The sequence below is a fragment of the Pseudonaja textilis genome, chromosome 13, assembly GCF_049901715.1.
Source record: "Pseudonaja textilis isolate UNSWEBS1 chromosome 13, rPseTex1.2, whole genome shotgun sequence".
Taxonomy (NCBI): Eukaryota; Metazoa; Chordata; class Lepidosauria; order Squamata; family Elapidae; genus Pseudonaja; species Pseudonaja textilis.
In genome coordinates this window covers 88,765-104,639 of record NC_142002.1, presented here as the reverse complement: position 1 = coordinate 104,639, position 15,875 = coordinate 88,765, and the positions used below count along the sequence as shown (strand labels likewise).

Below are 15,875 nucleotides of genomic sequence, written 5' to 3'. Positions count from 1 at the left end.
TCTGCTCAGCAAAGCATTTCATCAGCACAGTGCAAACAGACCTTCTGCCCATGACATGGGTTCGTGAATGGGGCCAAGTCTTTTGGAACATGTTGCGGTCAATGGGACAAACTGACCCAGTTACAAAGACAGCCCCAAAGGTGCTTATTTCAAGAGGCAGCTGGACTTTGTAGTCTCCCAGTTGCCTCCTGAAAAAAAGCCCCTTTGGGACAACCATGACCTGGATAACTGAGAATCTCTATAAACTCTTACAAAGAGAGCATTCCATCTGGCCAGCAACTGCAAAGGGTCCGAGGATTATGGCCACCTCTGATCTCATGGCAGGCTTGAGCTGCAGCAGGAGGAGTTCAGGGACCTACCTAGGCTAAGAAAGCGGCTCTGTGCATTGCCTGCAGACACCTGTGCCCTTTCTAACCTCCTGGCTGCTGCTGCAGCAGAGGCTGGGCATGGAAGTCATGTGAGGATTGTCACCTGAGCACCTGTTGTGTCAGGTCTCATGGAAAGGGTGTCTCTCCTTTGTCAGCTGCCCACTGCTGACACGGGGGGTCTGGAATCAGGAGTGCAATTTTCTTTCAACCTCCTAGTTTTGTGGCAGCAGGACTTCTTGGGTGGAGCAGCCCCCTGATAGAGACCCAAGGAGATGATCTTGGCAAAAAGTGGCACAGATGACAGCTGCAAAACCATGCTGTGAGCTGGGGAAAGAGAGACGATAGGAGAACGAAGCTCCCCGCTTCATATGAGTATGGGTAAAATGAGGACCCAGATTGTTGCTGGGCGAGAAGATGCTGACTCTGTAAACGGCTTAGCGAGGGGCTGTGAAGCACCAGGAAGCTGTACATAAGTCTAGGCGCTGTTGCTATGAGAGAGGGGCGGAAAAACTCAGAGACTGTCAAGATTTTGCTACTGAGGGGAGTTCCAGCCACAGAGGGCAGCTGCCCTCCCCCCCAGGGCTGAGACTCCTTTCTGACTACCCTGGGGCTCTGGGTGAGGGAGGGGAGCCTGTTCCCTGGATTGCATGCGGGCTGCTACAGTTTTTTTTTCCACCCCCCTCTGGTGGTCGAAGAAAATAATTGCAGGTTGTGGTTTCTGCTTTGGAGAGAGCAATCGCCTCCGATTATATTTGTTGCGGGATCCATACCAATCAGTACAGAGCTAAATAAAAACAAGGCAACTTTCCTACAGAAAACTATGCTTAGAAAATAACTTCAGAGGCACCAAAGTTTCCCAAATCAATGGGATAATTTTCCCTCTTCACTCAGGCTGCGTTGGCCGTCTCATCTCCTTTTGCGCGCGCGCACACGCACACACACACACACACCGCTTACTCAGCTGGCTTGGGCCACTCGGTCGATCGGTCGGTCGCGTCCCTTGGGCAGCCAGCCAGCCAGCCAGCCATTGGGCTGAGCCCCTTGTGGTTTCGGGGGGTGGGGGATGTTATCCTTCCTGTGGTTCAGTGCGGTTCCTCAGGAGACACGTCACCCCCAGGGGGCCACGTCCCTTCCTGCCAAGCAGCCCCTCTGCCCCCACAGCAGGAGGAAGGTGGCAGCCCACCCTGCTGCCCTTTAGGGGGATTGTGTTGGTAGCTTATTTCAGCCCTTGAGAGGCAGAATTTGGGGAAGCTGTTTCAAGACACCTTGGGGCCTTCGCTTGGCTGGGCAGCTTGGGAAGGTGAGGAAGGAGCAGAAGAGCATCTTCCTGTTTGTGGGGAACACCGTTGCTTCCTGACAACCCCACCAAGGGTTTGCAGCTTTCCTCTGCTGTGGGCGCTGGGTCCAGCTCTCGAGTGAGCCTGATCTGCTTGGCTTCTCTTCTCAGATCATCGGGGACTATTACCACTTCTACCATCGGGCTGTGGCCAAGCGGTCCCTCTCGCCACACTGGTCCTGGCACAGCTCCTTGTCCAGGGAGCCGCAGGTATGAATGCCGGCCCTGCAGAGTGAGGGGGCTGCCCTGGAGGGCTGCACCATGAATCTTGCCCTACCAAGCTCTGGGTCTCCTTCTGGTCTCCCACAAGCCACTGGCACCTTTTCTTGCATGCCAGTCTGTCAGAGTTGCCCAGGCGGGGATGGAATGGCTGCTTTCCTTGATCTGCCAAGGCTGATGCCCATTGGGGAGAAGACTTTGGGGCCTGGCAGGAGGAGCTGGAGATACTTAGTTGAATCGTTTCCGGCTCCACGGTGGATGAAGCAGGCGAAGCCAAGAGATACGAGGGCTTTGGAACCTGTGTCTGGGCGATGCTGGGCTTCCTTTGCCTGGGGAGGAAGACCCAGGCAACGGCCCCTCCTTGGTGAGCAGAGCGGCCTTGCTTCCTGAATGGAGCAGGGCAGGTCACCCTGGGACAGAAATGAGAAAAGGGAGCCCCATCAAAGGAAAACCTTTCATCGCACTGTTATGCAAGACTGGATCCTGGCAGCCTCTACTGGGTCTGCTTAGCTGTAAAGGGAGTTTTTCTTCTTTGCCTTTTTGGAAAAGGGCCCCTGGGAGCAGAGGGGCCCCCTGTAGCTTGGCCATCAGGGACCTTCTGTGGCCCTCTTGGCAGGGCTGGGCTTGTGATCCTTGTGGGGTTGGATGGCAGCATTGCTCTGGGTAGCAGAGCTCCAGAATGGCATCTTTGGACATAAATGGGTGGTTCTTGGCCTTGTTGGTCTGGGACCTGCGGGAGCCTGGTCTGGGAACCACCCAGATTTGGAGGCCCATGCATATCTCTCCCCAGGTGCTCTGGCTGGAGCAGCAGGTGGCCAAGCGCCGAACCAAGCGGGATGCCTTCATAGAGCCAACAGATCCGAAGTTCCCCCAGCAGTGGTACCTGGTAGGTGAGGCGACCGCCTTGGGGAAACGGGACACAGCCTGTCTGAAGCCCAGATCAGGGCAGGGCCAGTGGGACGGAGGCTCTGAAATGTCTCCCAAGGGCTGTGTCCCAAGGGCGCCATCTTGGGTTCCTGGCAAGTTCCAAGGGCAGCTGGGGACAGTGACAGGGCGGGGCCAGGGGCGGGGGGGCTGCAGGAGAGCAGCACAGAGAAGGGCTAGCAAGGCATTCTGTATTTGGATGAAGCTTTGAAAAGGGCCTGTGAGATTGAGCCTTGTGGGGGGGGGAACTTTCTCCCCTCTTTGGCTTGAGATTCTGTTTTGAGGACAATTAGTTGGGGGGATTTACCCTCAAGTGGGCTCTCGAAGCCCCTGTGCTCCCACTCCAGCAGCCTGGCTCTTGGGGTGAGTGTCTGCTGCTCCCCTTTCTTGCAGTCCAACAACAACCAGAGAGACCTGAACGTGCAAGAGGCCTGGCAGCAGGGCTACACTGGCCGTGGGGTGGTGGTCTCTATCTTGGACGACGGCATTGAGAAGAACCACCCAGATTTGGAGGCCAATTACGTAAGTGGAGGAGAGGATGGGCATGTTGGCTCTCCTGGGAGGGAGAGCAAAGGCTGCCTCTCGCTGGAGGGCCCCCACCTCCAGCCAAGGCATTGGGGGACAGGTCTGTCTCTCAGCCACCAGCAGGCCTGTCCCCAGGGTGACCAGGGTCCTTGTCTCCTGCAAAGGGGCAGAGAGTGAGGCCCCAGAGGCGTCTTGTCTTTCCCTAGGACCCTGCGGCCAGCTTTGATGTGAATGACCAGGACCCGGACCCCCAGCCCCGCTACACGCAAACAAATGACAACAGGTTAGGAGGGGTGAGAGCAACTGGGCCCATGGCCTGGGATAGGGCCCTGGGGCGAGAGGCTTCTACGGAAGACACCCCCCCGGCCCCTGGCGAGGGTCACACTTGTCCCTGCACTCTTGCAGGGTCAAGCTGCCCAGAAGAGGGGGCCATTCATTTTTCTTTATCACATTACTAAACCGTCCACCCTCCTTAGGCAGGTGTGGCCTCAATCTTTTCTGTCCATTGCAGGCATGGCACTCGGTGTGCAGGCGAAGTGGCTGCGGTGGCTAACAATGGTATATGTGGTGTGGGCGTGGCTTATAATGCCAAGATCGGAGGTGAGGGGTGCTCTGGGACTCTGCCCAGAGTCTCTTGGGCTGGGCCAACTGTCCAGAGGCAGCCAAAGCAGCAGCCATCTTCATTTCAGGTGTCCGCATGCTGGATGGGGAGGTGACAGATGCCGTGGAAGCTCGCTCCCTGGGCCTGAACCCTGACCACATCCACATCTACAGTGCCAGCTGGGGCCCGGAGGATGACGGCAAGACTGTGGATGGCCCCGCCCACCTGGCTGAGGAGGCCTTCCGCCGGGGCGTGAGCCAGGTGAGAGGGCAATCCGGGTGGGCAGCTGGGGGACAGTCAGGGCAAACCCCAAGGCCCCCAGTCGCTTCACCCAATCCTTTTTTCAGGGCCGCAATGGGCTGGGCTCCATCTTTGTCTGGGCCTCGGGGAATGGTGGCCGCGATCGTGACAGTTGCAACTGCGACGGCTACACCAACAGCATCTACACCCTCTCCATCAGCAGCACCACCCAGTACGGCAATGTGCCCTGGTACAGCGAGGCCTGCTCCTCCACCCTGGCCAGCACCTACAGCAGCGGCAGCCAGAACGAGAAGCAGATTGTGAGTCCCACGCACCCCCAAGCCCCCCTGTGCCCCCAAAGCATCCTGCCAGTGTGGAACCCAAACCCAGGATTGCTGACTATGGGCGCCACCATTGCTGGATTGCAATTTCTGGCCACGGGAGCCCAGCTTGGGATAGGAGATCGCAGGTGGTATCTTGAGGGGAAAAGGGAAAGATTAACATCCTGAAGAGAGTGTGGAAAGGATCCGGTGGCTCAAATGGCTTGGAGAGACTGGGGGGCGGTCAAGGAAGGAGGGGCAGGCAGTATTGGGGGCCTGCATAGGGGTAGGAATGAGAGGAGAAATGCTCCAGGCAGCAAGGACAGTCTGAGGCTCCGAGTTTGTTCCTTGCACAGTGGGGGTGGGGGGGCAGAGCCAGAAGTTGCACCTGGTCACCTGCAGGCACCCATGGCAGAGGGTAGCCAATTGCATTTCCCTGTGGCTCAGGTTGAATTGGGAGTAATTAAAGCAAAAGCACTTTTTTGCTTTAATTATCCGTTCAGTTCATACTGAAACACCTGAGGCCAAAGTTTGGGGAGTTCAGGCCCCTCCCTCCCTCCCTCCCCCTTCCCTGTGGCTAGATAGAAATCTTCAATCTGGCAATTCCTGGTTTTTAGGAGAAGGCTTCAGTCTGCTCAAAAGAGAGCAGAAAATAATGGAGCTCTCAGGCACATTTCTGCCCAGCTAGAGATCCCAGTAGGGGCCCAGCCAAGGTCGCTGTGCACCATTGGATGCGTGTCTCCTGGGAGGCCAATACAAAGAGGGGCTGGGAGTGCCAGCCCTGCAGGTGGCCCCCATGGCCACCGAATAGGGTCCATTTCCTCTGAAAGGTGCCTGGGGGTGGGGAATGCTGAGCTGGCAGGTGAATGGCAGCCAGATAAGCTGCATGATTGGGCTGGCCTTCCTCTCTCTGTCCTCCAGGTGACAACTGACCTGTGGCAAAAATGCACGGAGTCACACACCGGCACGTCTGCCTCAGCGCCCCTGGCCGCTGGGATCATTGCCCTCGCTCTGGAAGCCAAGTAAGGGGCGAGGGAGGTGGCGGTGTCATGCATGCTGGGCCTGGTGGAGCTGCTGTTGCCAACTCAACTGCCTCTTCTCTGCAGCAAGAACCTGACCTGGCGGGACATGCAGCATCTGGTTGTGCGGACATCCAAACCTGCCCACCTCAACACCAACGACTGGGCCACCAATGGGGTGGGACGTAAAGGTAGCCCCAGGGATGGAGCGGACAGGCTGCGGCAAATGTTGTCCCTGCCCTGCTCAGCTCTGACTGGTGGCCCCTTTTTCCGCAGTCAGTCACTCCTACGGCTACGGGCTGCTGGATGCAGGCGCCATGGTGGCCCTGGCCAAGAACTGGACCTCCGTGGGACCTCAACGGAAGTGCATCATCGACATCCTTCCAGAGCCGAAGTGGGTGTTGGGGGGTGGATTACCTTTTAATTTTTTTTTTCTGTCAGATTTGCAGTTTCTTCACATATTCTTTCCATAGATTCTAAATTAATACAAGCTTTTGCACAAGAGAAAAAACATAAGTCCCTCCCCCCTTTTACTAATTTGAGTGTGTCACCTCAGTGGTTTAAATATACCTTAATTCCCTCATCTTAATTCCCAATAAACATTTGTTTTTAGTTAGTTATAATAATAATCATTCCCTAAAAAAACTACATAACATATATCTTTTCAATCAGATTCCGCAATGTATTTTCCCCCTTTAATTTCATAGAATTTATTTATAGTTTCAAAACAAAGATAAGGAAAAAACAACAACAATCCATTTAACTAGTCCTGGTCACTGATATTAATCTCATTTTTAAACATCCTCACAGTTCATTTCAATTATTTCAATTTATTTAATAAACATTAACATTTCTTTTAAAGATAAGAATGAAATTATACATTAGCCTTTAGTAGGTGATACTAAAGAATATCAGTGTTCATCCCTCCTCTTAATAGTCTATATTTCCCTATTTTCTAAATATTTTATAATTGCAAATACATTCTTATTACCCCTCATCTCCATGCGGAATCCCCTTTTCTTAATTCATTAACCATTATCTCTGTCTTCTAAACAAACAGTTTCTTTTCATTATTTTACAATTCCCATATTTCTTTATTTCCTGTTCCTGTTTCTCATTACCTCTCTTCCCCTTTATTTTCCCATACTTTTCTCTTTCCAGTTTGTGTCCCTCTCCCTCTTTATATCTTCCTTCCCCCTTTTCTGCTGTTTCTTTCTGCCTTTCCTAATTTCACAGGTATTCTCCTTTTTAGTTACCTTCTTGAATCTCAAATTTTTAACCCCCCTTCTTTTCCCTCTTCTTTGTGGTGTTCTTTGTGTTAATTGTCTATTTAAGATGGCTTCGCCTTGAACGAACTCCTCCTTCTCTGAACTTCTTTCTTCATGTTCTTCAGTCGCCATTTCCATAGCTTTTAAAACAGAGCCAAATGATTCACCTCTTTCCTGTAGTAATTCTTTCATATTTTTAAGTTCCATTTTTAGTTCCCGAAGAGATATCATCGTTACACACTCTTATAATCTTATAATCAGTAAAATCCACAAAAACTTTTATTTTTCTTCTTTCTTCTTTAGACTTTCTAGATTCACAATTATTCCAACACTGGGTCTATACCAAAATCACCAATTAGTCCCGCAGTCAGTCTTTTCTTACTTTTTCTTTTATTCTAGTTCACTTTTTAGAGTTCTTGTTTTATTGTTTCAATATTTCCTTTACACTGTATCAAATCAAGTTATAGAGAAATAGGATCTTTTTCTTTTAAAATTTAAATTTTTGCCCACAAGATGGCACTCTCCGTTATGCAAAGTCTTCACCTTTTTCCCCTGTTTTATTATTTAGGGCTTTTCGAGCCTCAATATTCCAATACAATCAAATCTCCAATTTGTATATTTCCCCCTCCCCTTTTTTTGACACCCTTAATTCCAGCTTTAATTTATACCTGTTTATTGCCAAAATATTTTAGTCCAATTTAGTTAAGTATCTCCTTCCGGCTTCTTCCTTTCCTGGTTCAAAGTCCCGTTCAGCTGTCAAAATTATTTTTTTTTCTTTTCCTTCTTAGAAATTCTTATTACATTAATCCCGGGGTACCTTTTGTTTAGCTGTTGTGCCCAATTGTCCTGGCTCTCATGCTATCCACCTCTTTCTTCACTCCTGCACAAACTTAGTCCAGCTGAGTCCTCCTCTTCGGGGTGGCCATTTTAGACCACCACTTCAGTTGTCTTCGGGGGGAGGGAATTGCCAAGCCCAGGGGAGAGGTGCGGCTCCCCTCAACCTGGCTGGCGGCTTCCCCTTTCTCCACTGCCGCTCCGAGGCAGCTTCAGCCCCTAAGAGCAATGATTGGGGCTCTCTGACGAAAGAGCACGGGCTGTAGCCGCGAATGATTGCGGTCTACAGTCCATCAGCGAGGAGGGCTCCGGGGCTCTGCTTCTTGAATACAGGGAGTTCTCAACTTAACAACCACAGGTTTAGCCTGAGAAAGTGACTTAGGTGGCCGATCTTCACAGTTAGAAGTGTTGCAGCCTCCCCACCCAGATCAGAATTTGAGGCCCTGATAATCAACTTGAATTCATGATGGCTGCAGTAACCTGGAATCCTCTCTTGGCATTCTCCCTGTGCCCACTACGCCCTGTATCCCCAGGAGGCACATGGGACACTTCTGGGGCCTCAGGGATCGAGCCCCCCTCCCTTTTTTTCCCTCCTTCACCAGGTCACCCTGCACCTTGCAGCCAGTGTCGGCCCTTTAGAGATAGGCCTGTCTCCCTATATCCACTTCCCGAGGACACCCAGCTGTCCTGTCAGGATTGATGGATTGATTGCTTTAGATTCCAATCACTCCAGGGAGTCTCTGAGCGGCTCACAATAGAAAAGTCAGAATTCCAGTGCAATAAATAAGTAAAAACTACCATAGGAGAAATAACCGAAAGGCAGCCAGACAGCTGGTGCATGTATCCAGTACCTCTAACAATGGGGGGGCCCTAATTCACCCCACCCCATGGGAGTAGAGGGCCCATGGCCACTGGCTGCCTTGCCCAAGGATCCTTGTGTCCCACAGGGATATCGGCAAGTGTCTGGAGGTGCGGCAGAAGGTGGAGGCCTGCTGGGGAAAGGCTAACTCTGTGGCTCGACTGGAGCATGTCCAAGCCAGGCTGACTCTCTCCTACAACCGCCGTGGAGACCTGTCCATTCACCTGGTCAGCCCAATGGGCACCCGCTCCACCCTCCTGGCTGCCAGGTAAGCCGATCCCTGCCGCTTCCAGTCCGAAAGACCACTGAGCCTCTGCTTGGCCCTCCCTGTCACCTCTTTCTGCTTGGCCAGGCCTCGGGACTATTCAGCCGATGGCTTTAATGACTGGGCCTTCATGACGACGCATTCGTGGGATGAAGACCCAAGTGGCGAATGGGTGCTGGAAATTGAGAACACGAGTGAAGCAAACAATTACGGTAATTGCTTTATTCCTCAGCGTTTCCTTTCGGTGTTGTCTGCCCAGGGCCAGGAAGACTCTCTCCCGAGGGCGGACGGTGGCTTCAGGCCTTGCCCCAGACACCCCCCACATTCAGTTGCTGCAAAAATTGGACTGCAATGATGGGAGGCAAATCAATTCCCAAAGGAATAACAACCTGGAAAACGGACTCTTGGCTATTCCTTTTTGCTTGGGCAGTTTTTTTCCCATCCCCACAGTAGAACTCTCCCCAAAGAAATTTAGCAACTTCCAGGGTCATCTGTTAATGCTCGGGGAATGACGGTCGGGCTCAGCTGATGCCCCCATTGCAGAACTTGTAAGGTGTAGGCTATTCTGTAAGTGCAAGTAATTCTTGTTTAATGACCCTAATGGGGCCCAGAATTTCCACTGCTAAGTGAAGCGGTTGTTAAGCAAACCATCCCTGATCGCACCGCTTAGAAATGGTGGTTTCAGGTGCAGTCTTCCACAGTGCCAACATCGGCCATCTTCCCGCATTGTCTCTCTGCCTGGGCCCAGCGAGCTCCTTTGGCAGATGAGCACCCTGATGCCTGCATGGGTGTCCCAGGCCAGTTTCTCCCACGACGCCTGGAGCCTGGGCTGGCAGCTGGAGGAAGGAAATGTCAGCTGGGGCAGCAGAGTGCAGGGTGGCCCAAAGGGCAGGGATGGGGTGGAGAAGCAGGGTGGGCCTGTCATAAATGCAGGGCGGACCGCAGTCACCCAAATTTTCATCCCAGGACCACGGGGTGCTGCAGCATCCATAACTTTGAGGACTAGTAGTAGTAGCATTGGTTCAGCGCCATCATAACGAAATGGACATTAAGCAAAACATACTTTTTAAAATGTATAATATGATTCAGAGGCCTCAAAGACTTACCCAACCATTGAACAAATTGTAGCGACAAAGAAAATAATAAAGTGGCCCTCTTGAAAAATTTGCACAGCTTTAGTTCTGTACGGGGTAGGAGCCCCCCAGCAGGAGCTGGGTGGGAAGAAGGCAGTGCGATGCACTGGCTTGGATCCAGACCGTCAGGGAGGCTGTTCTGGGGCTTACCCCCCTTTCCCTTCTTCTGCTTTCCAGGCACCCTCACCAAGTTCGTCCTGGTTCTGTATGGGACAGGCCCCGACCTGCCTGACCTCTCCAATCAGTTTGAGAGCAGCGGCTGCAAAACCCTGGTCACCAACCAGGCCTGCGTGGGTAAGTCCTAAGGGAAAGCTGCCCACGGGCTACTTGGAAGAATGTCCCACTCTCAGGGGTGGCCCCTGTCCTGCACCTGGGCTTGTGCTTGCTGCCCACTGCTCTTTGTCTGCTGGGTAACGTTGGACTCAATGGGTGCCTCCTTTGCCGCCCCCCGACTCCCAAGTGGAAGGAGGAGAAGCGCCGCCTTGGTGACAGCTCTTCTTTCTCTGCTCTGACCTCGGTGCAGCCATTCGGTCCCACTGCTCTCTGCTGCTCTCTCCAGGTCCCCTTCAGTGGGCCAGTGGGCCAAGAACCCTTGAGTCCTCATGGCCACCTGAGGGGAGGCACTGCTGCCAGACCTGGCCACAGGAAGCAGGGCTGCTTGCCTGGTACAGTTCCTATGCCTTGGCTCCATGGGGGGGAGGGCATGGAGGAGGCCCTGAGAGCTCCCCCCCTCCCGCTGCCGTTGGACCTGCCCGTGGCTCTCCCAGTCCAGCCTCTGCTTCCAGGTTTCCAGTTGGCTCTTTCACTCCACCTTCTTGTGGACGCTTGTCCCATTCTCCCTTGTACTTTATTCAAGTGGCCTCCACATCATCTTTCTTGTTCAATTTGTTTTGAAATTCATCCATGTAATATTTTTTATACAGGATTTTCCCTTTTACTTCCCATAGCCATCCCACATTTATTCTTCTCTCTTTTACTTTTCTTCCATTATTGTTTCATTTTTGACACTACCAAATAACAGCACACCCCACATTTGAGATATCCTTACCAGCCTCCCACATTCCCTATTTATCTCAGCCTTTCAAAGCAGACACTTTTTTTGTGTTCTTTGCTCAATACCTGCAGAGATTAAAATGTTTGGCAAAAAATGAGCTTTTTCCTAAGCTCACATTTATGTAATTCATTTGGATTCCCCCAAATGACTTTCCTTCAGGCATTTGTGCAGCAAATGTCTTCCTTTATAGCCATTGATAGAAGATGGGTAACTCAGTGCTGAATGGTATGCCTCTTGATGCTCTCTGAGCTCGGCTGTTTTCTTGCAAGACATTTCATTACCCAACTAGGTAACATCATTAGGGCTAGGAGGGAGTGGTATTTGTGGACGGGAGGAGGAGGAGGAGAAGAGGAAGAGGAGGAGGAGAAATATGAGCTTGGCTGTTTTCTTGCAGATGTTTCATTATCCAACTAGGTAATCTCATCAAGGCAAGGAGGAGTGGGTTTGTGGAGTGGAGGAGGAGGAGGAGGGTACATGGGTGTTGTGACTTTTGTCCCTCTGCTGGGTGACTGGAAGTCCCCTGCTTACCACCTTAGCTAAGTAGCTGGTTTAATGGCTCTGCAGCTGAGATCTTCTGATGGAGGCTGCATTACTGGCACATTGCTGAGAGCCTCAACATGCAAACAAAATAAGTAGTGGCTCAAATACTGACTGCGACTGGCCAGAAAAGTGGTTTCTCACCTACGGAGCAGAGGAGGAGGGTTGGCCAGTCACGCACAGCATTGTCTCTCCTTTGGCTTCTCTTGCAGTGTGTGAAGAAGGCTTCTACCTCCACCAGAAGACCTGTCTCAAGACTTGCCCACCTGGGTTTGCTCCGGCTCTGGCGCCGCCTCCTCTGGAGAACAGCCTCGACCCCCACCTGCTGCAACCCCGGCTCTGTGTGCCCTGCCACCCATCCTGTGCCACCTGCCTCGGCCCCTCAGCCTCCCAATGCTTGTCCTGCCCGGCTCACGCCCACTACAACAGCCAGGAGCACACCTGCTCTCATCAGATGCAGAGTAGCCGGGCCTCCCCTGCTGTGGGGGGAGAGGCCATGGCTCCTGCCAGCCCCCCTTCCAACTTGCCGCTCCTGGTGGCAGGCCTGAGCTGTGCCTTCATTGTCCTGGTGTTCGTCACCATCTTCCTGGTGCTGCAGCTTTGGTCGGGGCCCTGCCGGCGTGGATACAAGGTCTACTCGCTGGAGAGCGGAAACCTCATTGCCTACAAAGGGCTGCCCTCCATAATGTGGCAGGAGGGGCTAGAGGAGGAGGAGGAGGAGGAGGAGGAAGAGGCGGCTGAGGGCGAGCGGACTGCCTTCATCAGAGACCAAAGACTTTGATGAGCCTGCAGCCCCAGGCGAAGCAGGCCGGGCCCACCCCCGGGGGCTCCTGCTCTCTCCTGGGGCTGAGCCCAGGTGTCTTATGGGCCTCTGCTGCTGCTGCTGCTGCTGCTGCCGGAGTCATTCTCTTCTGGTTTTAATTCACCAAAGTTTTTTTAAAAAACTAAACCAGTCTGTCCTGTTATAGTGGAAAGAAAGGGGGCCGTGGGGGGCACATCTCCCTAGATGGAGGCTGAGGCAGCAAGAGATGGGTTTCCAGCTCCCCCCTGACTTGGCCACCAGGCATCGCCTCCCCTTCTCTCTTCCCGCATAGCCAGGAGGGCCTGCCTGATCTGCTGCCCCCTCTCTGCCCCTGGCCGAGCAGGGCAGTCAGGAATGGGATCCATGAGGACGCCGCCTTGCACAGGGCAGACAGGCTGCCGGGGGCCCCCGCCCCCCCCCCCCCCGCGAGCAGGTTCTCTGGACCTTGGAGGGGCAGCCAGCCGGCTGGCTTCCTCACTAGTGCCCCCTGGCGGCTGTTCCCTGGATCTGCTGAGTATTGCTGGAGCTTCCACCTTTCCTATGTGCCTTGTTGCCCCTCCCCCCTTGGATGACAATCTCTGGCTCCGGTCCCGGCCTGGCATCTGCCACTGGCCTCGGGAGCTGCCTGGTGGAGGTTGTTTGGTTGGGGCTGCCCAGGACACTTTTTCTATAACTTTTTTGGTGCACAAATGATTTCTTGTAATTTGAAGAAGGAGCCAATTCCTGGGGCCAGTTTTTTTAATTTAATGGATGTGGATATAACTCTAGAGAGATTAAAGTTTATTAAATGTTGGAACTATGCAAACCTAGTTTCTCTTGCTGTATTCTCTCACCAAAAGCCTCAGTCAACCCCTAAACCTTAATCAAGAACTATGATACATCCCCTGCTTACTTCAAGCCCAGGAATATTTGATTCTCTGAAGCTTCTTCCATCCAGCCACTCTGCTTTTCTCTCTCCTAACAAAATTGAGGAAGGCCCATCAGGCCTCCTGGGGGACAGGCAGACTTTCACCGGGCTTTATTTTGCAGGGTCTTCAAATTCCAAATAAAAGCAGATAAAATTCAAGGGCAGAAGCTATTTGTGGAATGATAATAATATAAATTTATATTAACGACATGGATCCAGCTGATTGTTGCAACTTGGAGGTATCCATTAGGATTGACTCAACAAAAACAAACAATAGAACATAATGAGACCAGAGTCCTAGATTTTAAAAGAGCTGATTTTTAACAAACTCTGAACTTGGGAAAGATTCCTTGGATGAAAATCCTAAAGGGAAAACAATTCAAGAAGCTTGGGAAACTCTGAAAATATGATCATAAAAGCCCAATCCAGCATAATACCACTGAAAAAGAAAAACAAGAAACCACAGAAATCAGCATGGCTGCACAAAGATCTCTAACAAATTGAATGACAAAGGACAAGTACAAAAAATCGAAAGGGACACACACAACTAAGGCAGAATATCAGCAGATAGCCAGAATCTGCAAAGACAGTCAGGAAAGCAAAGGCTTAGAATGAACAAAGACTTGCAACAAAAGTCAAACATAATAAAAAAAAAGTTTCTTCCAAGATATAAAAAACAAGAATAAAATCAAGGAAACAGTTGGCCCACTAAAGAGAGAAGACAGCAAGGAAATAACAGGCAGCAAGGAAGTAACAGACAGCAGAGAGAAAGCAGAGCTGCTTAACTCATTCTTTGCATTGGTCTTCATGCAAAAAGACACTATAAAACAACCTACCAAAAACATAACTAAAATACAGGCTAGAAATAAAAGTTAAAATAAGGAAGCAAATGGTAAGAGAACACCTGTCTGATCTTGAATACAAATCACCAGAACCTGATGGATTACATCCCAGAGTTCTAAAGGAGCTGGCAGTTGTCATCTTGGAACCATTGTACCACTGTTGTAATGACGAGGCAGTCGAGTTGTTTGATCATGAACAACTGAAACATGATCTTTATTGGAGTCTAGTCTTGCATTTATACACATTTTTAGTTATCCTCCATCACTGGTTAACTTTGGTTACTGCTTAACTTTTGTTACTGTTTAGCACAGTAATCCATACAATTAATTATCTCTAGTTAAAGTCTAACATATGTTTACTTCCTCTCTCTAATCCTCCTTTAGATTAGTGGCTTTGTTTACCTGAGTTGTATTTGCTTGGAAACATTCTTTATCTGAGGTTTGCCATCCGAGATTGGAACATTCCTGTAATTACAACTCTACATACCACATCTTTCAAAAATCCTGGAGCACCAGAGAACTACCAGAAGCCTGGAAAAGAGCTGATGTGGTTTCCATCTTCAAAAAAAAAAGGGGTGGGGGTGAAAAAAGACCCAGGAACCTACAGACTAATCAGCCTAACATACCTGGGAAGCTAACAAAAAAACTGATCTGCCAACATCTAGAAGCGAGACAGTAATAATTAGAAGTCAGCACCAGTTTGTTAAAAACAGATCATGCCAAACCAATCTTACTTCATTCTTTGGCATAATGACTAAATTAGTAGACCAGCAAAATACTGTGGACTTAGATTTAGATTTCAGCAAGACATTCAACAAGGTAAACCACAATCTACTTGGTAAGCTAAAAAAAAGTGGGATAGATATTATCACCATCAGATGGATTCATAACTGGCTGACAAACTGTACCTCAAGTAGTCCTTAATGGAGCTACGTCTACATGGAGGGAAGTAAGCAGCGGGGTACCATAAGGTTCATCTTAAGCCCAGGCTCCTCAATATCTTCATAAACAACTTAGATGAGGGAATAGAACTTATCAAATTTGCAGATGATACTAAGCTGGCAGGATTAGCCAACACCCTAGATCAGGGGTCGCCAGCCTTTTGGACCTCAGGGACCAACAAACTCATCGTTTTAAACTCCGCAGACCAGAGAACCCGGGAAAATCCCCCAAAAAGTCTGCAGGAAAATTCCCCACCCCATTTTCCTACCAATCGATCATTCTTTATTTGGGATCACAGGATACTGTCTCCAGCTCCATTCTCAGGGAGGGAGGGAGGGAGAGAGAGAGAGAGAGAGAGAGAGAGAAAGACTTTTGGCTTCATGCAAGGAAAGCAGCAGGAGCAGCAGAACTCTTTCTTTCTCTCCCCCAAATTCCACCAGAAATGAGTCTTTGTGAGACTTGTCACACCAGCGCAGCCTCTTGGAACAGGATGCCTTGCAGGGTCCCAAAGACTCATTTTTGGCAGAGTTTGGGGGAGAGAAAGAAAGACTTCTGCTGCTTTCCCTGCATGCAGCCAAAAGCAGAAGAAGAAAAAAACAGAAAGAAGGCCGGTGGCCAGGTGAGGTGCGTGGGGCGAGTGGGGCAAGTTCCTTCCCCTCCTCCCTTTCCCCCCTCCCCTCACTACCTCATGTTATTCACAATGCAAGTGACACAAGCCTTGTGTTCCCACAGGCCACGTGGGTGGCGCAGCCTTGTGTTTCTGCACAGCCTGTTTCTGCACTGCTTTGGGGGGTGCTTTGGGGGTGACATTTCTCTGTGGACCACCAACATTTTCTTGCAGACCACCAGTGGTCCCCAGCCCATTGGTTGGCAACCACTG

At 50.9% G+C, this 15,875-nt stretch overlaps 1 protein-coding gene across 4 annotated transcripts in view; it reads left to right on the top strand.

Moving 5' to 3' along the window:
- Nucleotides 1–13,109, top strand: part of FURIN (furin, paired basic amino acid cleaving enzyme) — a 33,824-nt gene extending 20,715 nt beyond the window's left edge. For all 4 annotated transcript variants that reach the window (XM_087941795.1, XM_026709450.2, XM_026709449.2 and 1 more), the window contains 14 exons: nt 1,816–1,914; nt 2,714–2,809; nt 3,241–3,369; nt 3,579–3,655; nt 3,884–3,972; nt 4,062–4,234; nt 4,321–4,533; nt 5,455–5,555; nt 5,640–5,743; nt 5,829–5,946; nt 8,602–8,781; nt 8,866–8,990; nt 10,089–10,205; nt 11,715–13,109. In XM_087941795.1, the coding sequence (XP_087797921.1) occupies nt 1,816–1,914; nt 2,714–2,809; nt 3,241–3,369; nt 3,579–3,655; nt 3,884–3,972; nt 4,062–4,234; nt 4,321–4,533; nt 5,455–5,555; nt 5,640–5,743; nt 5,829–5,946; nt 8,602–8,781; nt 8,866–8,990; nt 10,089–10,205; nt 11,715–12,283 (2,190 nt within the window). In that variant the 3' untranslated portion in view covers nt 12,284–13,109. The remainder of the gene's footprint in view (nt 1–1,815; nt 1,915–2,713; nt 2,810–3,240; nt 3,370–3,578; nt 3,656–3,883; nt 3,973–4,061; nt 4,235–4,320; nt 4,534–5,454; nt 5,556–5,639; nt 5,744–5,828; nt 5,947–8,601; nt 8,782–8,865; nt 8,991–10,088; nt 10,206–11,714) is intronic.
- Nucleotides 13,110–15,875: the final 2,766 nt, after the last annotated feature.